We start from the raw sequence: 23,473 nt of genomic DNA on the forward strand, positions 1-23,473 counted from the left end.
GTGAATAATAGCAACCCTAGAATGACAAAAAAAGTGCAAACGAAAAGAAACTAAAGTACATTGTTGTGCAAAATACTAATATATTAAAAAGTTTTATGAAAAAACAGTCACTTAAATTTTAGTAAAATGCTAATTTTAAACAAAACTAAAGCTGTAAATTACTTTTTATAAGAAAATATCTTACGAGACTAAAACCTACGCAACTTAAATTCAGAGTGACTTTGGTGATTTTACTTAGTATGCTATTTTGAAGGGAAAATAAAATTTCTCGAAGGTTCTTCGACCGTACGAGATCGAGCGATGCCTTCATCTTTATCATTTCAATACTCTCGGGTATTTTACGTTATAATTTACGCCTTAGGAGAAAACTAGTAAGAAAATGTAATTGAAAATGTAGAATAAATAGCATCCTCAGGACAGGATTTTTATTATTTTGATTAAACTATTTTACTTCTTACTAATATCTATACTATTATAATAAAGCGTAAACACACACTTCTTTGTTGCCTAAGATGTCAGCAATCACAGCATATTTTCAAATAACTATTTTTTTTAAAAAGCTCTACACTTATGTCAAGCTTTAGTCTATATATTTTCACGCTGTTAAGGGGTAAACATTTTGGATAAAAACCCTAATGTGCGAAAGAGACCATAAGTTGTTGCCAACATCAAGAAAGCAAGGTGGCCATGGTTTGATATCATGTCATTTTGACATTTGCAATTGATTTGATGAATGTGAACAATAAAATGATTTTTTTATAATTTCATGCGGATGAAGTCGCATGGGGACAGCTAGTTATGAATGGGAAGGTTTAAAAAGATGTATGCCTTTTGCCGCCTAAACAACTGAAGGGATTTTAATGAAGTTTGGCATGGATGTAGAGCATAGTCTGGAAAAACACATAGCGGATTAATCGTACTTTTGCTCTTTTAATTCCACGCGAACGCAGTTTTAGGCGAAAGCTAATACTAAAACATTTGTAATGTACAGATTGAATTATATATTTAATTTGATTGAATAATAATAATAATGACATTTAAAAACAAACAACTACTGTGTTTTTAAATTTATTTTAATAAGCAATGGTATTTTCCGCGAAGTTTGCTCTTGTCTGTAATTCGAAATGAGAAAAAACTTTCATTAATTTTTTATTTAATTCAATTCGAGTACAAAGCAAAGAAAACTAAATCCAATTGTTCTACAGAAGTGTTTCGCTCACAGTCTTGCAATTAATGTTTAATTTGCATAATCAAATCTTTAATGGCGTTTTTTTTTTCTGTTGTCATAGACTAAATGACTAAATATATACAAAATGTAAACTACATAGACTAGATGAATGTAGATAAAATCGATATTTAGCATTTCTTTCAAGTGTTTATGAATATTTAACTAAAATAAATCATTTTTATGTTCATAATGATTTAAATTTAAATAAGTTACGAAAATGTTATGTTAAATTATGATTATTTGTTTTTGTAATATGATACTTATAACATTTAAATGATTAAAAGTTATTTCCATACCCAAAAAACTTAAAAAGACAAGGTCAGACTAGTCGAAAATTATTCATGTATTTAAAGTGTTAAAGTCAGCTTATTATCTTATTAAAAACACCGAATGCAAACCTACAGTTCCGTTATCGGCGCAGCGTTTAAAACATTACTTAATTAACATTCCCGCCACGGCCGGCGTTATTTAGTGACAATTACCGCCTCAAAATACCGGTCAACAAGTTTTCTTACGTTCGGAGGTCAATTGCTCTTTAATTTTAAGGTTGACGACCGTTTATTTGTAATTTTGTAAACAGGAAGTATGTCTCTTAGATGATTTACTTGTAGGTACAAAATACCTGTTGTTCTTTGGATAATTTAGTCTTTGATATCTGTCAAATGAATTGAAGTTAATTTTTTTTTGGAGGGAAAAAATTAATATGTTAATATTTTAGTTGCTATTCTATATTCTGAAATTAAGATTTTGTGAGAGTTTCAAGCGAAATTATTTGTGTAACCAAGCTCTGTCTCGAAACTTGTGATGGCTTGTTTGTAGATACACTCTATTCTGTGTAACTTATCTAGAAGATCCTGGACACACTAGGTATGTACTGCTTTGTTGTAGGTTTGCTTTGGTATATATTGTGTCATAGAATAATGGTATAGACAAAATTAAAAGAATAGATTATACGACAAAAACCTTGTACAAAATGCGTATTGTCGGATTACATTCTTCAAATTAAAATTAATTTCATAGTGGAATTATGATACGATTTAGTTTGTTATAAATAATAATATCAACAACAAGCATTTCCCAAATAAGTTTTCGCAAACTAACATTTTTCCTTTCAAAAGTTGGTGTTTTCGTTTCACTAACAGTTAAGATGGAATGATAAAAAGGGCCCGTTGTTTCCGTATCTAGGACGAAGATTATATTTCGTTATTATTGTTAATAATAATAATATGGCTTCGTTCTTTGAGCATCCCATTCGCCCTTGCTAGGTAAATATTCCTTATTAAGGTGATGGTACACCGAGCACAATTAGTCTTAAAAAAATAATTATTGTAAATTAAGAATTCGTTTCTTAGTCAGTAATTAATTTATATGTCTTTCAATATTCTCACGTGTATATTTACGTATAATTTTAGTCGTCGCATATACCATTAAAATTAATGAAATAAAGAAAAATAACATTTTGAACACTCAAGTGTTCACACTAAATGTAAACATCCTAAAGCAATTTTTAAATAAATGAGCGTTCTATAAAATACCAGGGATTCTAAACTTGTTAAACAAATTTAGCTAAATGTACCACTATCTTTAGTTAGAATTCGGTACAGAAAAGCGAAATGTTTGTTCCCTTTTTTCATGACGGCAAGGAATAAGCGGAAGATAATTATTCCCTCACGCTCCACCGGAAATAAGGGAAAAGGGGGCGAATTAGGCCGCGTTTATAGTTCAGAACGTAGCATACAAATTGCTGACTAAGATACGCGTATAGTTTTCCCGCGCGTTTAGCGTCCATCTTACCCGCCATATTGTTAATGGCGTTGATAACCTCAAATATTTTACCTACGTTAAACTGGTTCTTTGTTTTTTCTTATTTTTACTTTTGTTTTTAACTACCAGTAACTAAAATGGGATTGATAAAATCATTTATTACTAGCTGTTGCCCTCGACTTCGTCCACGTGTAGTTAAAAAGTAGTAACATAGGTTATGGTACTTACTGATAGCGTAGCATTTTAATGGAAAATGATTTTTTTAAAAAAAATGTTTTTGAATTATTCCAACACATACAAAAATGCAAATCTCTACTCTTAGTATTATTAGTATAAATTACACTAATGACTGATTACAGAACAGGGAACAGCAATTGGGCCTGTCTAAGTAGTTTTCGTAGCATAGCTACGAAAAAGCTACGTAGCTTTCGGTAAGCTCTAAAATACGTCGTAGACAGTCACTTATATGTTATTAAATATCGGTTAACCAGCTTATCAGCCTTTATAAATATTGCACGACTATCACATTACGTCTTATAGACCACTAAAACATAATGTTCTCTCCCTTGTTTGACGGACTTGTGATATTTTACAAGATATTGTGTAATCTACCACTGATACTACGGCAAATAGTTTGAATTTAAACTGGACTTGTTTACTGGACTGGACAATAATTATAATGATACTAGCTGTTCCCGTGCGACTTCATCCGCATAAAATTATGAAAATCTTATTTCATTGTTTACATGTGTCCTATTATCATTTGTCAAAATGACATGACATGATGACAAATCATGGCAACCTTGGTTCCTTGATGTTGGCAGCAATTTATGTTCTCTTTCCCACTTTAGAGTTTTTATCCAAAATATTTTCCCCCTAAGATTTATAGCGTGAAAATGTATAGCCTAAAGCGTGACGTAAGTGTAGGGCTTTTTATTAAAAAAATAGTTATTAAAAAATATGCTGTAATTGCTGACATCTTAGGCAACAAAGAAGTGTGTGTTTACGCTTTATTATAATAGTATAGTAGTATAGATGCAAACTTTCACCAAGGAGTTGTTGCCACTATACTTGACAGATACGTAAATGTATCGCATTGCTATCAACATGGACTTATAAAAGTCAATACAACAACCGTATCCATTGATTTTTTGCCAAACCGGAAATGAGGTCCATAATAATCGCTTACTCAGTTTACTATAGTTCTGATAAGTAGTTTATTGAACGCGTAACGAAATGTTAACAAATACAAATTGCACAATACTGCCGGGATATTTCGCGCAAAGGCCGAAAAAAACAACACGCAACGATTTTGTTCCGTAGTGTAGGTAACCACTTATAAAATTCTAAAGCATATTACAATGTAGAACGAACGAAATTAAGTCTTGTCTTTTGAAAATTCCATTATTAATTTAGGTTAGGAAAAGGTAAATGAATTAGATTGTTTAATTTTGCAGTCTCTTTTATATTAAGGGAAGACTGAAGAATCATTTAACAGACAGTGCTACATACTTGTAGTTACTTGTGCTTGTAGTTCTGTCTTAGTCCACACTGTTGAGGATTGGTTGACTTCGTGTTTGATCTGGTTGGTATGATATTTGTTGACCTTTTTTTTACGAGAAGGGAGCAAACCAACAGAACTCCAAGAATCAATACCAGAGGAAATACAGTTGAGTAGTCGGCCTCTAAAAGATCGTGGTCACAACAGAATTTTCATATGCATTGTTCCAAAATCTAATATAGATAATTTCAAATTAAAACTACTGAACTCTGAGTCTAACAATTCCACTATCTGTCTGGATCCCGAGCTCACGAAGTTAGCTGGAGCGTCTTTGTTCAGACGTAAGTTCAACGACATCTACCGACCGATTGTGATCTTCGTAAGATTGTAATGGGTCTAGGCAGATTATATGAAGTCTAAATTGTGCCCTGAAAGAATCATAATTTGTTATGTCCTTCGTGAGTTTACAATTGTCGAAGTCCAATCGTCAGGATTTGCAAGCTTATCGCCCGCGAATCCGTCCGCGCGGAATTAAAAATAAGGTGAAGTATCCTATGTGTTCTTCTACCTATGCTCTATATCTGTGTCATATTTCATGGAGATCCGTTTGCGTACCTTTTAACAAACATCCATCTGAACATTTATATTAGTGAGATAATATAATGATATTTTTCAAGCTTTTCATCGTGTTCCAAATTCAAATTTGAATTTCATCGTGTTCCAAATTCAAATTTGAATTTAGAAACCACATATTTTCAGCGATGACTTCAATATTTTACATCAGTTCTGTTCGTTTACGTTCGTATTTTATCTAAAAGTGAACCCTTACATAAAATAAGACCCAAAAATATGTTGATTAAAGTGAATAAAAGATTTCAGGGCTTGTAAATTTAAAGTTAATCCAATATCGGGCGCCACCTGGCGGGCCTCGGAGCAACAATTTGAAGAGTCTAATCTCGTAAGAGACTGCATCAAACTTTGTCAAATTACGCTTGAAATCCAATGCTAAAGGAGATTGTAATAACATTTTTGGATAAGCTTAGATAATGACTATACTGTTTTTTTGTAGTTAAAATAGGAACGTGGTTAATTTTTCATACGACCTATATTTTGGAATAGGACATTAAAAAAATAACCGTCACGTGCAGACGGTTATTTTTTTTATGCAGATTATTTAGATCTACAGTGGTAGTGCCCGCTTTAACATCTTCGCACGATTGGGCCGGCTCGCCCCCAGCAATACCACGACCACACAGAAAACAGACGTGAAGTGAAAGCAATTCCGCGTTTTGTCTGATGAGTATGGTGCCGGAGGCCTAATTTTAGTCCCTTTCCCTTTCCACCCTTTTTAAGAGGAAAGAATGGGAAGGAAAAGTGGATTTGACGGTGGAGGAGATGCATAGGAAGGGGAAATGTCCTCTTTATGTGTGTCTCTTCCTCCATCAATTAAGGGTAGGGAACGCATCTGCAATTGCGGATGTTTATAGGCAGCGGTCGCTTTCCATTTCGGTGGATTCAGGCCGCTTGCTCGTTTGCCACCTTATATTATTAAAAAAATTGTCTATCAAAGAACTTGGTCGAGGGTACATAAAAATGGCTCCACAATTTAAAGACTGAAGACAATATTATAGTACTTAGATACTAAGAGAGTAGGGTAGGGCAGCTCCGAGGCGGGTATCTTATATCAATCTGGCAACACTTGTGATGAATGTCTCTCCGCTTTTAATATCTCTTTTTATTGCCTCCGCAAGTTTCCTATACCACAGGGTTGATACGTTGAACGTAATTACGAATAAAATATTTGTTTTGATACTTCGTTAATTGATAATAATTAAATCAATGTTTTAAAAAAAACATGAAAAAACATAAATAAATGTCGCTTAATATTAAATTACTTGTTCTTTTGTTTTTCATTGTAACTTTCTTATGAAACCTAAGTTTGTTTTTATTTTTAGTAAGATTGTATTTATTAAAACGACTATATATCCACAATAGAAGAGATAAAATAATTTATTTGATAAGTGTCAACCCTAACAGTAGAGAGGTCGTGTCCGTGTTGCCATGTTGTGTTTATTCCCTGTTTACGGGCGTTATTTCTCGTTCAGTTATGTTTTATTGCATTGTTATGATAGTTTGTTTTTCGAGATGGATTTGTTTGAATACGATTGGCAATGCTCATGGCTTGTTTGTTTCGAATGAAATACGATAACTGTCAAATTATAACAAACTAGCTGTTGCTTACGTCTTTGGCTGCATGAAATTTAAAAATATTAAAACATATAGCCTATATTACTCACTGATAACGTAGCTTTCTAATGGTGAAAGATTTTTTTTAAATCGGCTTAGTAGTTTTTGAGTTATTTCAATACATACAAAAATACAAATCTTTCCTCTTTATAAGACGAGTACAGATATAGACTAGTATAGAAGTACTGAAGTTATTTTTTTAATTTGTTTTAAACAATATGCAATATATCTTAATATCAATATTTTAAAATGACCCACGATCATAACCTAAATTGAATTTACGGTTATTGGCGGCTCAATCAGTGTCTACCCACAGAAACAGACGGCTTGATTAATTTATTATTGTTACATCCCGCCTTGACCTCTACATCAGCACTGAATTGACTTATTAAAACTTTCGCAAGACAATATACGATGAAGGAAAACATGATGCAACCTGCACATATCGGCGAAGAAATTCAAAGATATATGAGAAGTTAACCCACAGTACAGCGTGACTAAGGCCTAGTCACCTCTTACTTAGGGTAGGCTTGCCCTTTAGTGGGGACGTATAGTGAGGTGGTGATGATAATGAGCCATTACAGTATATTAATTACGAGCTGTCGCCCGCAAATTTCGTAAGCGCTTTGGACCACTCGTTACGCCATTTTGACAGCGCGGACTTAAAAAAGTACCCTATAATATGACAAAGACGGATATGTCAGCTACCCTTCAGTGAAAGACCAGTCGATATCGATCCAGGCGTTTCGGAGATTACCCGGAGCAAATGCGGCTTGCGGAGAGACAGACAATTTTTTTTCAAGAAATCTGAATTTTGATGTTACAGACACTTTAACATTATTATAGGTACATATAAAACATGGCTTAACTCACGTGACAACCTTCTGTGTAGGCATCGATTCGTTTCGAAGCAGTTGGGGGCCCATCTTCAGGTTAAGTGATTAGCGGCTTTGCTCGCTATAGCATCGGTCATTGTACTGGTCGGTGCCTACACCAAAGGTTGTCACGTGATCTCACGTGTCACAAGCAGTATTTTATAAATAAAACTAGCTTCCGCCCGCGACTCCGTCTGCGTGAAATTTATAAAAAAAAAAATAAATAAATATACCGACGAATCGAATACCTCCTTCTTTTGGGAAGTCGGTCAAAAAAGCAAGTACCCTATGTGTTCTTCCAGACTATCCTCAACATCTATGCCAAATTTCATCGAGATCCCTTCAGCCGTTTAGGCTACAAACTCTAACAAACATCCATCCATCCATCCATCTAAACTTTCGCATTTATAATATTAGTAAGATTGAATTGATGTTTAATTGAACACTGCAAAGATGTCTTTTGTTTAAATTATGTATTAGGGGTTGATTTACAGTGTAAATTGTCTTTATGTGTAGATGCGCCGGCGCAGCTGGTGATCGCGGCGGGATGCAGGGCGGCGCGCCCGCCGCGGACGCCGACCAGGCGCAGTTCGAAGCGGACAAGCGCGCTGTTTATAAGTAAGTCACATCTATGTTAAATTTTTTTTGTTGTAGGATATTCTTTTACTACCGTTAATATAACCTATATAAGTGCAGACAGAGCAGAATACGTTTATATGTTTATTGTCTTTGACATTGGATAACAATTACCGTTACCATAATAGCCTTGCTTCCTTAATGTTGGCAGCTTGTAGTTTATTGGTCCCTTTCTCACATGAAGGTTTTTCCAATCTATTTACCCCCTTAAGTTGAAATTATATAGCCTAAAGCGTGTTGTAAGAGTAGGGCTTTTTATTAAAGTAACAATTACTACGGCCACGAAGTAGTGTATGTTTACGCTTTATTATATTAGTACTAGCTGTCGCCCGCGACTACGACCGTGTGAAAAACAAAAGCGAATAGCCCATATGTTCTTCCAGACTATCCTTTACATCTATGCCAAATTTCATCGAAATCCGTTCAGCCGTTTAGGCTACAAACTGTAACAAACATCCATCCATCTAAACTTTCGCATTTATAATATTAGTATGATAGACCAAAAAGTAAAATTTCCCGGCTGGTGTTCCAGACACCCCCTGTTTCCGCTGCTGGCGCTGCTGCTGGAGCGGTGCGAGCAGGCGACCGCGGGGGCGGAGGCGCCCGCGGCGGACGCGTTCGGTGCAGACCTGCAGGCCTTCGTGCAGCACCAGCGCCGCGACCGCCGCCCCTTCCTCGTCGACGACCCCGAGATAGATGGACTTATGATTAAGAGTATACAGGTATTCAAATTTAGGTCGAAATTAAACCTTATTACCGGTTATTAATGACTAATTTAGTTTACTACAAAAAGTCGTAGAGTAAAATCAAATAAGTAATTTATAATAGAGTTTTTAAATACACATATTGATATCATCGTTAAAAATACTTGAGTGTTCACCTTATAATAATTTGTTTATATTAAATTCCGTTTGTTCGTTTGTAGTCGTATAGTAGTCTTATAACACTAGCTGTTGCCCGCGACTTCGTCCTAACTAGGGTGGCCCCTGTATGATGGATCACCATGCCTCCGCCCCACAGGCCAATAATAAAAAGTAGAAATAAAAATAGTAAAAACATAGCTTACGTTATTCAGCGATGACGTAGTTTTTTAATGGTGAAAGAACTTTTGAAATAGGTCCAGTAATTTTTGAGTTATTTCCATACATATAAAAATCGAAAAATATAAATCTTTCCCTTTTAACTTATTACTTCATTATAGATATACATAGATGAAGATTCTTAATTTATTAGATTTATATTAACTAAATGTTAATACAAAGCAACTGTAAGTGTCTCCCGATGAGCCGGTTGGCCCAACTTTCGAACAAACTAATGAGTTTTTTCGATGGGGCCGATCTAGAAAGTAAGCCGGATGGACGTCGAGCAAGTGGTAGGCCGAAACTTAGATGGCTAGATGAGCTCGAATGCAAAAGGCCCAAAATAGACAGAATTGGAGAAGTTTACTGGACCTGGCCCAGGCCCACCCGCAGCTGAAGTGCCTCATATCACGATTATGATAAGGGGTCTAATGTCTGTTACCTCTATAAGTGCTACAATAAAGGGTTTGACAATGTCCAGGTGCTGCGGATCCACCTGCTGGAGCTGGAGAAGGTGCAGGAGTTGTGCCGCGACTTCTGCGGCCGCTACATCGCCTGCCTGAAGACCAAGATGCAGAGCGAGAACCTTCTCCGTACTGACTATACCTCAGGTAATACATTTACTTCTAGAACATTCCGTCTTACTTTGTGCCGTTTCATGTCAAAAACATTTTAATAATTTATAGACGAGAAGGTAAACAACCTTTTTCGGTACCTTCTCTGAAAGGTACTAAATCAATTTTCAAGTTTAGTGACACCTCATGTCCTTGTATTGGCATATACGTCCCGTCCCTATCTGTCAGTTGTCAATGTCATTCAGACGTAAAATAGCGCGCCAATTGGCCAATTGCTCTGAGTTTTTGAGTTAATTACGTTGTTATAACAGTGGTAGAGCCCGCTTTAACTTCGCACTGTAGGGCTCGCCCGGTGTAATACCACGACCACACAGAAAACAGGCGTGAAGTGGAAGCAATTCCGCGTTTCGTCAGATGAGTGTGGTGCCGGAGGCCTAATTTTAGTCCCTTTCTCTTTCCACCCTTTTCCAGGAAAAGGGGAAGGCAAAGTGGATTTGACGGTGGAGACGCATAGGAAGGGGTAATGTCCTCTTTATGTGCGTCTCTTACGTCAATTAAGGGTAGGCAGCGCATCTGCAATTACGGATGTTTATGGGCAGCGGTCGTTTTCCATTTCGATGGATTCAGGTGGCCGCTTGCTCGTTTGCCACCTTATATTATACTAGTATAGCTGTTCCTATGCGGTTTCATCCGCATAAAATTATGAATTTTTTTTATTATTGTTTACATTTGTCAAATTATCAATAGAAAATGTCAAAATGACATGACATGACAAACCTTAGCAATCTTTCTTTCTTGATGTTGGCAGCAACTTATGGTCTCTTTCCCACATTAGGGTTTTTATCCAAAATATTTACCCCCTAAATTTAATGGCGTGAAAATATATAATCTAAAGCGTGACGTAAGTGTAGGGCTTTTTATTAAAAAATAATTATTGAAAAATATGCTGTAATTGCTGACATGTTAAGCAACAAAGAAGTGTGTGTTTACGCTTTATTATAATAGTATAGATATAGATATATAAAAAAAACACTAACCTCGTACGTGTATCTCCTATAGCTGTCTCTGTCACTTATTACAGGTGGGATAGAGAGTAATAACAATTTATCAGGGACTATGGACGACCACTCCAGTACCAGTAACTCGCCGCAGTATCAGGTACCAAAAGTATGTTAATTTTATATTAATTGGAATAATTACCTTTTTTATTATTCAATTCTTATCGTTTAACTACATTTATAGGCCAAACGGAATTATGATATGGCGATGTTTTTTTTTTATATCCTTATAGCTTTCGCCCGCGATACTATCCGCTTGAAGTTAAAAAAAACAAAAGTAAGTAGCTTTTGTGCCCTTCCAAACTATCCATAGAGGACACATAGAGTGTATACCAAATTTCATCGAGATCCATTCAGCCGTTTAGGCTACAAACTGTAACAAAATCCGTTCTAACTTCTCGCATTTATAATATTAGTAAGTAAGTATTTTTTGTCGATAGATGGCGTGATTTTTAATATTCCTTTTCACATAAACGGTATTGAACTGTGTGTTTCTAAATATGCGCTTATCTTTGACTAAAATATCGCTCAACGGTTGTGCGATTGTCATTTGTTTCGCATCCAACTGTTTAGTTGCACAACTTCATATAAACTCATATAAATCAAAGCAAACAGTTATCCGTTAATTTCAAATGTGCGGACGTTTTTAAGGTAAATATGTAAAAAAAAATCTCTTCGTACAGTCGCCGCCAGCGCCGTTAGCGGCGGCGTACCCGGCAGTGTTCCCGCACGCGGTGCCGCTCGCGCCGCACGCGGAGCTGCACTACTCGCAGCCGAGAGACGCCGGTCGGTATACACTAGCGTGAGACTACTACTGATAACGTAGCTTTTAATGGTGTAAGAATTTTTGAAATCGGCACAGTAGTTTTTGAGTTATTATTGAAATAACTCGAAAACTACTAAAAAAAGTTGCTTCCGTTGCTATTCCCGTGCTTTATCCTCATGAAATTATAAAAAACTTTATTTTATTGTTTACATTTGTCAAATTCTCAATTGCAAATGTCAAAATTACCGTTACCATAATAACCTTGCTTCCTTAATGTTGGTAGCATGTAGTTTATGATCCTTTTCCCGCATGAGGGTTTTTATTAAAGAAAATTCAAAAGATCAAAAATATTCTGTGATTGCTGACATCATAGATTCATTCATAAAAATATCGGGTTTTGTTCCCTTATCTGACAGTGACGTCATTTTTAAGCTATCTGAGCCTCTATCACTAGGACAGTCCCTTAGTATTGCAGTGCACTAACATTGTTACAATTATACTTTTTTCTAAAATATCTAAATTATGTTAATACTAGCTTATGCCCGCGACTCCGTCCGCGTGGAATTAAAAAAAACAAAAGCGAGTAGCCTATGTGTTCTTCCAGACTTTGCTCTACATCTGTGACAAATTTCATCGAGATCCGTTCAGCCGTTTAGGCTACAAACTCTAACAAACATCCATCCATCCATCCATCCATCCATCCATTCATCTATCTATCCATCCATCCATCCATCCATCCATCCATCCATCCATCCATCCATCCATCCATCCATCCATCCATCCATCCATCTAAACTTTCACATTTGTATTATTAGTAAGATTAGTAAGATTAGTAAGATTGCTCTTTTTAGACGACTACTTTTACTGAAAGTCGTTTAAATCAGTGTAACCTATCCATTTGTACAGATCAGTGATATCAGTTGATAACAATGACACTTCTTATTCCAGCATCCATGGTGGTGCAAGGGTCGACGCCCATCAGTCAAATTGGAGCTGGCCTCGTAGCGGACACCTTCACAGGTAACTTCCTATAGCGGACATCTTTGACAAAACTATCGCATAACAGTTTAGTGTTCAATTGATTCCTATGACCCAACTTTAGTCTATTTTCCTTCCCAACCTTTTTTTAATAAGAAAATAATGGGAAGGAAAGGTAGATTTGAGGAGGAGACGCATAGGAAGGGGAAACATCTGCTTTGTATGCGTTTCCTCCGTCGATCAAGGGTAGGCAATGCTTCCGCTATTGCGAACTTTGGGCAGCGGTCGCTTCGCCATTTTGGCGGTTTCAGGTGGCCGCTTGCTCATTTGCCACCTTATAATATAAAAAAAAAATATATAAATGATAAAAGGGATTAAAAAGTTTTCCTTATAATGCTATTAAATTCAGACAGCAAATGAGTTTTTGAGGTTATTTGTCTTATTTAGGTACGAACTCTAGTACTTCTAATCAGTCTGCGCTGTCGGTGTCGTGCTCGTCGGTGTCGGGCTCCCCGCCTCCCGACGACGAGGAGGAGGGCGGCAAGCGCGGCGTGCTGCCCAGACACGCCACGCAGGCCATGCGCGCCTGGCTCTTCCAGCATCTAGTGGTGAGCACCACTCTTACTTGAGCTCCGCCAAATCGCTCATAACAATATGTTACAAGAGTCGGGTAGACACAAAAGACAAACGAAGGATTTAAATTGATTTCAGTAAGTTATAAATGTGGAGGAACATCGGTAGAGGTAGACTTAGAAAGAGATGGATTGCGTGAAAGGTGACATGATCAAAAAGGGAGTGACTGATATGAGTATGATAGAGTTATTCGAAGAAACAGTGGTAGTGCCCGCTTTAACATGTTAGCAGTGCAGGGCCGGCACGCCCCCAGTAATACCACGACCACACAGAAGATAGGCATAAAATGGAAGCAATTCCGTGTTTCGTCTGATGAGTGTGGCCGGAGGCCTAATTTAAGTCCCTTTCTCTTTACCACCCTTTTCTTATAAGAAGAGGTTGGGAAGAGGAAGTGGATTTGACGGCGGAGGAGATGCATAGGAAGGGGAAATATCCTCTTTATGTGCGTCTCCTCCTCCGTCGTATAAGGGTAGGCAACGCATCTGCAATTGCGGATGTCTATGGGCAGCGGTCGCTTCACCATTTTGGCGGCTTCAGGTGCCCCCTTGCTCGTTTGCCACCTTATGTTATAAAAAAAAAAAAGAAAGAAAACCCGGTGCGTCGAAACTAAAAGAGTAGGATAAGGTAAGAGAGAAGATGATTAACAAACAGCCTGGAATGTCAGTGGATTAGGGATCACTTGACTTGTAAACAAGTCCTGGGTTCGAATCCCGCTGTACCAATGTGATTTTCGATTTTAGAATTTCATAAGTACATGATTTACCCGATGTTCTTACGTTGACGGAAATCGTGATACACATATCCGCGAAGAAATTCAGATATGTGTGAACTCAACCAACCAGTAGTGAGCCAGCGTGGTTGACTACGGCCTAGTCATTAACTTAGGGTAGTTTCGACCCCTTCGGTAAGGATCTGGTGATGATGATGATGAAATTCGCAGCACCCATACCCGACGGAGGAGGAGAAGCGGTCGCTGGCTGCGCAGACGCGGCTGACGCTGCTGCAGGTCAACAACTGGTTCATCAACGCGCGCCGCCGCATCCTGCAGCCCATGCTCGACTGCAACGACAAGCCGGGTACCACCCCACACTTAAAAAACAAACCCCCCACCACTCGCTACGCAGACCCTTAAATTTCCCATTGGTTAATTACTCAGACCCTAGGACCTATTACAGGCAGAGCTCTCCTTACTCAGACCTCCGGTCCTCCCATTATACAGACCCCAAAACTCACATTATTTAGAACCCCAAATCGCCCAATACACAGATCCCAGACTTCCTACATAGACCTATAAATCCCCCCGCTCTTAGATCCCCAAACCTCCCATTTCACATATCCCTAAATCTCCCATTACTCCGACCCCCAGACTTCCCATTACATAGAACCGCATACTCTTCATTACAGGAACCCTTACACTATCTGCGTTTGACGTCTTAAGTTTTGTATAATAATTTACACCTAAAACTAATTTAAAATTTATATTTACCTTTTTTAATTTTCCAGGAGGAAAGAAAACTAAAAACGGTTCGTCGATAAGCAAAAGGTATTGGCCGGACGCGCTCACCAACCCGCAGTACACGGCCGGTAAGTGATAATTTTAACACGTTGAATGCGGAACCAGGTTAGCGTGGTATGGACATAATATGCGACGAAATGATGGGGACATAAACCAGAAAGTGTTGAGATTGAATGTAGATGGCTACAAAGGAAGAGGAAGACCGAAGAAAGTATGAATGGATTATGTGAAAGAAGATATGCTTAAGAAAGGAGTGGATTCAGATATGACGGCTGATAGAGATGTATGGAGCAGCACAGACTGTGCCGACCCTCCATAAGGGATAATGGCAAGTGGATGATGAATGCGGAACCAGGTGGGAACACCTGGTACGTATCTGATATACAGGGTGTGATACACCTGGTATCTCAGGAACTGAAAGAATAAAAAAATCTCTGCTGCTAAATTTGTTAAAAGTATAACCTATTCGAAATTATTGTTCACTAGCTCGCCCGCGACTACATCCGTGTGGAATTAAAAAAACAATAATAGTAGCCTATGTGTTCTTCCAGACTATGCTGTACATCTGTGCTAAATTTTATTGAAATCCGTTCAGCAGTTTAGGCTACAAACTCTAACAAACATCCATCTAAACTTTCGCATTTATACTCATAATATTAGTAAGATTACACTTTCTCTTTGTCTTGGTTTTCCATATTAAAACTTCTATATTGGGAAGGGGATGCTTAGGAAGGGGAAATATACTCTTTCAATGCGTCTCTGTTAATTATAGATATACAACGCATCTGCAAATTCGGATGTCTGTATGCAGCAATCAATTCGCTATTCTGGCGAATTCTGGTAACCGCTTGTTCGTTTGTCATCTTATAAAAATGCTGACTACTAACTGAAATAGTTTTCAAACTGGAAACGGAAGTTGTTTGTTTTTTAATAGTTTTTTTTTTTAAATTCCAGGTTTGTTATCCTCTTCAGAGGACGAAGAGCAAGAAGGAGAGCAGTCAGGTGATGAGCAGGAGAGCCAGCAGGAGGAGGTGAATGATCCCGCATACCCTATACAGCAAACCATGCACTAAACTCTACATTCATATTTTTATATTTAAAATCCGAAAAACAATCCCTATTTCCAATCCAGAATATAGTAAATCTCTTTAATCTGTGACAGAAAAAAAATGACGATATGAAAATTGTCTGTGGTTGACCACAGATAAAAGAAAACGTAAAATTGTGATGATAATCTTAGAATTTTGATGTACTCTAGTACTTAAAACGGGAGTAAATAAACAAATTGATATTCTTTTTAAATTCGGTAAAAAGAAAAAACTCAATGATCACATAAAATCTGGTGTTTAATCAAAAAACAGCAATTATTCTGAGTGTGCATTGAAATTTAATTTTATAACGATTTCATTATTAGAGAAATTTAAAAAGTGCATGTTTTTTAAAAGGGTTTATCAAATAATTTGATCTTATGCAAGTTGCCTCTTGTTTTTATGTATTTTAAAGAAAAAAATCACTTTCTAATATCTAACATAACCTAAAAAATTGACAGTTGTTTTTTTTAATTCATAATTAAAGGTTTTACAGTTGTCTATGATTTAAAAATGCTGTTTTAAATCCATAAACGAGAGACAGCTTGTCATTTTGGCGGGGAGTTACAACTTTTTTTTTAAATTAAAAAGACATTGTTACTGTGTATACCATAGTTGTAAGATAGCATAGAAACTTGTATACGTAATTCGTACCTCACTATTTTAAAATTCCTAAATATTCTTACAGTTACGCTTTATTGATAATGTCACTATTTTGTGGGAGTTTTATTTTTAATTTTAGTGTAGTAATTCGAACACAGATTATGCAGTAAAGAAAAAAATATATAAATGTGATTTCAAACAGAAATTGTTGAAAAAATCCTTTATGATTTTTTTTTTAATTCTCTATAGCATAATATGTGTTCGAATTTCAAAGTTTACGGAAAATTCGATTCTCATTCACATGATATTAACAATGCAGATGTATAGATAATATGACTTATTTTGTATTACATTGAGAATCGAATTAAAAGAAAATGGCATATTTCACTGCAGACATCTTCCATGTAAATAAGTCTGTAGATGAAATATTTCGTTTTCGAATTAATGTGGCAACACCATCTAGTACACGTCATAATATAAACCAAATAAGGCCTAATTATTACAAAAGAAAACGATATTAATGATTAATATGGTAATATGTTTTATTTTCTACTTTTAACGCTATTTACTGGGCAAAATAATTTTTAAATGATCATAGTTTTGATGACAATTCGGATGGTGTTGCCATATGTAAAGTGAAATCTCCCCAATATAAGGTATAATTTGCAGCTATTGATGCCTTTAGTTGATAACGCTTGTGAACAGGTGTTCGTCAATTTTTAAGCCGGTTGTGAGTAAAGTAGTTTATTTTTTTCGTTTCCACCCTGTTTGCCGACTGAACAAAATGAAATAGTGTTAAGAATATTTTTACCACGAAAAAAAACTATAGACAATACCGTCCATAGACAGAAAATTGTATTTATTTGTATAAGCATAAGTTTTAATATACTCATTGTGCCTGTTTTCTTTTTAATTTGTGCAGCCATATTAGTGTAGGTTGTAATTATAAGTATTTTAAACGATTATACGAAATTATACGATACCAATTTGTATACTCAAAAAGATTATCTTGATTCAAAAAACTGTATACGCGTAAATATATCGAAAGTTTTTTAAATTTAGATGTAATTTTTTTTAATTCGGACAAATGGACAGTAGCTTAACGGGAAATTAAAAATATATAGCAATAAAGTCTATTGAAAATACGATTTTTATGTATACGAATTTTTCTTCAAAATTATTCAACTATTTTGTGCAATAATAAAAAAAAATTTTTTTTCCTTTAGCGTTTGGAAAAATCGTTTTTTTTTATAAAAATCAATAAGCAATTAAAAAATATAGTTACATATTAGCATTATTCGGATGTAGTTTTCAATCTTCACTGATTTTTGCCTATATTTTGATAAATGTAAATAAAAACCTAATCCACAGATTTTTTAAAGCTTTTTATGTGTCATGACATTTTTTTAGACTGATAATCGTCGAGTCAAAATCAATTTAATTGATTTTTTTGCAAAACAGTCATATAATTATTTTTAATCTGTATTCTTTAGCAATCATAATAAAATAAACTCAATAAATTACAAGCTATTGATATTTCTTAATTTTCATTACGATAATTTTATAACGAAATGCCTAGTCTAAACACAATGCAATTTGCTTATATCTAAGGTAATTGCGACTGGCAACTCTAAAAAAATAAGCAATAATGTACCGTATTGTTTTTTTTCTGCGTTTAAAAAATATACGGCTTTATAATATTAGGATATCGTCAGATATACGATGTAACGGATATACGTAATTGATTAGTGACAAAAAATAAGTTTTTCTACGGTAAATTTTAATTCAATTGTACGTAACTTTAGTCATAATAAAATGTATTTTTAAAGTATTTTAACGATACATGTCTTAAGTAAATCTTCCGTTAAGACATTCAGTATTATATAAAGTATAGCAAAAAATGTCCACTTTTTAGTATACTATAGTTGTTAAGAAATCGCGCTTGTTTAGATATTGTAAGCATCTTCGTGCAAGGCTACGCTAATCTGCGATTTTAGTCTCTAAGCGACTTAAGTTTCCCAAATTTTAAACATAACTTCATGCGTTTCCACTACGTATTACTTCGTTGAAACATAAACTTAACACCAATAATAAATGGAAAATTCAACACAGTAGATACTGAAAATCGCATATTTACGTATCCTTACGAAGCGGCTAAGAGACATTTCAAGTTGATATATAAATATGGCATAATATTTTACTAGTCAATAAACTACAGTCTCTCTGAATTTTCATCTTTATTTACTTTCCCTTACCTTACACTACTCCAACTCTAACTCCAAATAACTATCATCCATCTCAGTCACTCCTTTCTTGATCATGGGGTAGAGCCCGCTTTAACATCTTCGCACGAATAGGCCGGCTCGCCCTGTGTAATACCACGACCACACAGAAATCAGGCGTGAAGTGGAAGCAATTCCGCGTTTCGTCTGATGAGTGTGGTGCTGGAGGTCTAATTTTAGTCCCTTTTCTACAGACTCTTGGTCCGTACTCTTTTAAGCACAGTTTTTTTTTGCGTAATCCTTATAACACTAGTGAGTTCCTTTTTTTAAAATACTTTTTTTTTTTATAAATACAATTATACTAGTTTTGGTAGTTTTAGTTACAATTATACTGGTTTTAAAGTTACTAGTCCCCTGGACTTACTACGTCTTTTGTGGGGGATATGGGTGTTGCCAGGTCATTATTTAGGGGAGGGGGCTATTATATGCTCTTAACATATTAAATGGTGAAAGAATTTTTGAAAACGTCCCAGCAGTTTTCGAGGTCTATACATACGAAAATACAAGTCTTTTCTCTTTATATTATTAGTATAGATGTAAAAAAATCATTAGTAACATTTAAAAATATTAATAAATCTCATATTATAAATGCATAGTTTAGATGGATGGATGTTTTTAAAGTTTGTAGCATAAATTGGTGAACAGATCTCTATGAAATTTGCCATAGATGTAGAGTATAGTCTGGAAGAACACATAAGATTCTCACTATTGTTATTTTTTAATTCCACACCGACGGAGTCGCAGGCGAAAGCTAGTGAGAAATAAAACTATGATCACATTACCCATAATTTTATTATAAACAAATTTTCAGATACAAAAATTATTATCTTAATATTTACAGAAGTTATTATTAAAAAAATATGTTCAACAAACACCCTTTATCCTTGGAATGTTCGAAACTTAACCTATTTACTTATAAAACATTGTTATTTATAGATTAAAGTAAAAAGTCTTGCAAATTTAAAGCTTTTTTTGAGCTTTTTTCATACATACACAAGTTGCATTGAACACGAAGGAAAATAAATAATTGTTAATTAAATTGAGCAAGTTTGTTTCCTGTCAATTGTTTTACAGAGGTTTATAGACCGACAAGTTACCTGTCCCGGGATAACTAAATTATGATAGCTCACTAGCGCCCTTTTTTTCATTTGATTTACAATTTGACAACGAATCTTTACATCGACCGCTTCGACATTTGTATTACTGTCTTAACATTTATAAAGTGAATGTAAGAGATGACACATTTTAATAAAAACATGTCGGTAGTAGAAACCCACCTTAGAGATAGCTTATGTTACTCGTGCACAGAAACTTTGCTGATGTATTTAACAGACGTGCGCCTGGAAAAAGTAATCGGCAAACTTTCTGTGCAGTTACAAACTTACATTTATATCACAAATCAGAATCTATATCATTGATCTGTATAAATGGATAGGTAGAAATGAGAGTTCCGACTTGTACTGTTGATATTGATAACAGTTAATTTTATCTACTATTATTTCCGAAACTCTTCATTGCGACAAACCACAACCATCAGCGGCGAAATGGCGAAAATCAAATAAAGAAAAAATACTTCAGTGTAAAACCTGTCCATTTATAAAGATCAATGATCTATACATTAACTGGGTATCATTGTGTTGCCATATCCTTACAATAAATAACCAATCGTGTATTTCCCAACTTTGTAACATTCCGACTAGTCTATGAACGGCAACACCATTGAATCTCAGTGTTTACACCCATTAATATCTATTTAAGTACCTAAAATGTCTTATTCTAATTAGAATTTTGGCATAATGATACATAGCCGTGTATGTAAAAGTGAAGCAATAATCGTTATTAAAAAATAAGGAAATAGTATTTTGCTATAACGCAAAAATATGTAATCACGGCTAATGTCAGAATTATATAAACCATTACATTACCCATTATATATTTTTTTAATGTCATAATTGCGAAACTCATAAAAAAAAACAATTTAATTATGTAAATTAAAAATGTCAAAATCTCTTGTGTTCTATACGATTGTTTACGATTATCTGTGGTCTTCACAATTATTGGAATGTTGAATCAATGAGATTATATCCACGTTTTCAAACGTTTAAACTCAATAAATTAATAATAAAAAAACTATTTGGTAACAGATTCGAATTAAAATCAATCTTAAAAAGATAATCTAGAGGTATTTCGAATAATTACTTATAGTTATAGTAAAAATAGAATAATGAGAAGTTACGGATCCTTATAATTCATGTTTGTTCTTTTCCTTCACCAAAAAAAAAAAGAATTAAAAAGATAACTATTGCAAGTCAACCTATTAATTTGTTTGCCAGTACGTCGTTATCGTATACAAATATCAAAAATAAAGATTACATTTACGGCCTAAACTTTATCTAAGTTTCCAAAAAATGCAAATTTTGCATAACCTTAATTGTTTCAATATGCCAAAATATATTGCACAAAAGCAGTGTTGGATAAAGTCGTATTTACCCATCACTTCGCAAACACATCTTTATATGGTAACCCCACAGAAAACTCGAGAGATTCTTGATTCCCGCGTTTTCACGAGACATCAATTACCACGCGACTAATGCGCGGGAATTTTTATTTTATATTAACATATTTGATACTAAAATACACTAATTATGATATAATCGACTTACATTAACTTAAAAGAATTCTGATGAGCAATTTAACTTTAATTCTAAGAGAGTTCTTGCGGAAAGATTCAGTTCTACGCACAATTTCATACATTCACATACATTCATGACCTTATAGCGCCGTTTTACAAAATGATATCTGAATTTACTGCCGAAATATTATTTCATTTAAATCTTTTTACATCTATACTATTATAATAAAGCGTAAACACACACTTCTTTGTTGCCTAACATGTCAGCAATTACAATATATTTTTGAATAATTCTCTTTTTAATAGAAAGCCCTACAATTACGTCACGCTTTAGGCTATATATGTTCACGTTATTAAACTTAGTAGGTAAATAAATTGGACAGAAATACTAAGTTGCTGCCAACATCAAGGAAACAAGATTACCATGGATTGTCAATATGTCATTTTGACATTTGCAATTGATAATTTGACAAATGTAAACGATAAAGGAAAGTTTTTATAATTTCCTGCGGATGAAGCCGCACGGGAACAGCTGTTTAAAATAATTGGCTGAGAAAACAGTGTGTACATATATCCCTAGATGGCGTTAAAAACATTAACCGCTAGCTATTTATAAAATTGTTTAGATCAAGAAATGGTTTTTAAGAAATAACAGAAAACGGCCTTCTACAGATTAACTCAAAGATTTTAACTAAAATAACTATCAGGTAACTTGAAGACCCTACACCTTCTGTGTTCTGACAAGATGAATGAATTGTCAGAATCTATTAACGATTCTCTCTCGAGACAGAAGTTTGATTTCACAAATCCACTTCTGTTTAATTCGTCTAGACTTCTACTTAGATATTCTGGTCTAGTGACGAATTTTAACTCCTGTAAACTCTCATTTGGTGTTGAAGATTGATTTAACGGTTGGTACATATTATGTAGTTTATGTGATCCGTGTAAAAGTGAAGTCCTACGTAAAGTTTCTTTGCCTAATTCCATTATTTCTATAGAGTTTTGTCCGATGACGAAGTTCTTGTAAGCTTTGACGAAGATTGTTATTAATATTGTTAGACCGATGAAAATCATAGAGTAGCATATGAGTGGGGCTGCGATGGGGCCCACGGTGGTGGCGAGGAAGATCCAACGCCAGATGGAAGGTGTCACTTCATGGATACCCTGGAAAATAAAGATTAGTGTTTAGATGTTTGATTTGGGTATATCACGAGAATATACTAGAAAGTTATTGGCAAAATTAAAATGAGATTGGTGTGCTTTATTACATTGAAGATTATGCAACGAATAGTTTCCCACAAAACGTCATATGCATGAGATAAATAAAAGAATAGTTGCTCAAATAAAAAATGTAAAAAATACTGTTGATAATTCTAAACAAAGTGTAAAATTGAATCTTTTTTAGGTTACTTTGAATATTTCTAACCTCTTCAATCCACATAACAGGAAACATCATGTCCGGGAACTTGTGAATGTTATTGACCTTGATGTTGGGCGCGCGGTTCACCTTCAGGTTCATCTGCACTCGCACGAAGCCTTCCAAGGGTACACCAATTTTCTGCAATAAAATAAACAATACAGAAACGGGTTTTTATAAAGAAAACCGTTATCCAGATACTTAAATTAAGTGGAATAATTGGAAACTAAAACATCAAACATTCGTTTTATGTAAAATATTTTGACTACGGTTCCTTTACAAACTTCTAATGGGTCTAAAACTCAACAGTTATTTTGATGATTTTCGTATACTTAACGTCTATCAAAACTCCTTATTCTGTGGTTAATTCGAGTTAAAACGTTCATAGCTTACATCTTGTATATAAAAATAAGTTTCATGCCGTTTCTTGTCAGGCTTGAGTCCTTCAAACGGCTCGAGAAGCGTCGGGTCTGCGTCATAAAAGTGCGGGTACGACAAATAAACCGGCGCATCTGAAAAAAAAAACAATTAGAATATCCATTACAATTACAATTAATTTTGTTGCTTCATTTCTAGCAATAAGGTCTAGTTTCGC

The 23,473-nt window shown here is 35.0% G+C and overlaps 2 protein-coding genes across 3 annotated transcripts in view; one reads left to right on the plus strand and one right to left on the minus strand.

Moving 5' to 3' along the window:
- The window catches only part of LOC106109629 (homeobox protein PKNOX2-like), a 32,855-nt gene extending 16,142 nt beyond the window's left edge, over positions 1-16,713 (plus strand). The window contains exons 2-11 of one of the 2 annotated variants that reach the window (XM_013291215.1): positions 8,132-8,233; positions 8,784-8,973; positions 9,812-9,941; positions 10,987-11,063; positions 11,647-11,749; positions 12,678-12,749; positions 13,155-13,315; positions 14,281-14,416; positions 14,844-14,924; positions 15,811-16,713. In XM_013291215.1, the coding sequence (XP_013146669.1) occupies positions 8,163-8,233; positions 8,784-8,973; positions 9,812-9,941; positions 10,987-11,063; positions 11,647-11,749; positions 12,678-12,749; positions 13,155-13,315; positions 14,281-14,416; positions 14,844-14,924; positions 15,811-15,929 (1,140 nt within the window). In that variant the 5' untranslated portion in view covers positions 8,132-8,162 and the 3' untranslated portion in view covers positions 15,930-16,713. Of the gene's footprint in view, positions 1-8,131; positions 8,234-8,783; positions 8,974-9,811; positions 9,942-10,986; positions 11,073-11,646; positions 11,750-12,677; positions 12,750-13,154; positions 13,316-14,280; positions 14,417-14,843; positions 14,925-15,810 lie in introns of both variants that reach the window. The other variant, XM_013291214.1, reaches the window with a different exon arrangement.
- A 5,220-nt stretch (positions 16,714-21,933) lies between these two features.
- The window catches only part of LOC106109589 (scavenger receptor class B member 1), a 75,560-nt gene continuing 74,020 nt past the window's right edge, over positions 21,934-23,473 (minus strand). The window contains exons 11-13 of the mRNA XM_013291146.1: positions 23,272-23,390; positions 22,888-23,019; positions 21,934-22,625 (exon numbers count right to left, since the gene is read on the minus strand). Coding sequence (XP_013146600.1) covers positions 22,149-22,625; positions 22,888-23,019; positions 23,272-23,390 — 728 coding nt within the window. The 3' untranslated portion in view covers positions 21,934-22,148. The remainder of the gene's footprint in view (positions 22,626-22,887; positions 23,020-23,271; positions 23,391-23,473) is intronic.

The sequence above is a fragment of the Papilio polytes genome, unplaced genomic scaffold (assembly GCF_000836215.1).
Source record: "Papilio polytes unplaced genomic scaffold, Ppol_1.0 DF821122.1, whole genome shotgun sequence".
In the NCBI taxonomy this organism is placed as follows: Eukaryota; Metazoa; Arthropoda; class Insecta; order Lepidoptera; family Papilionidae; genus Papilio; species Papilio polytes.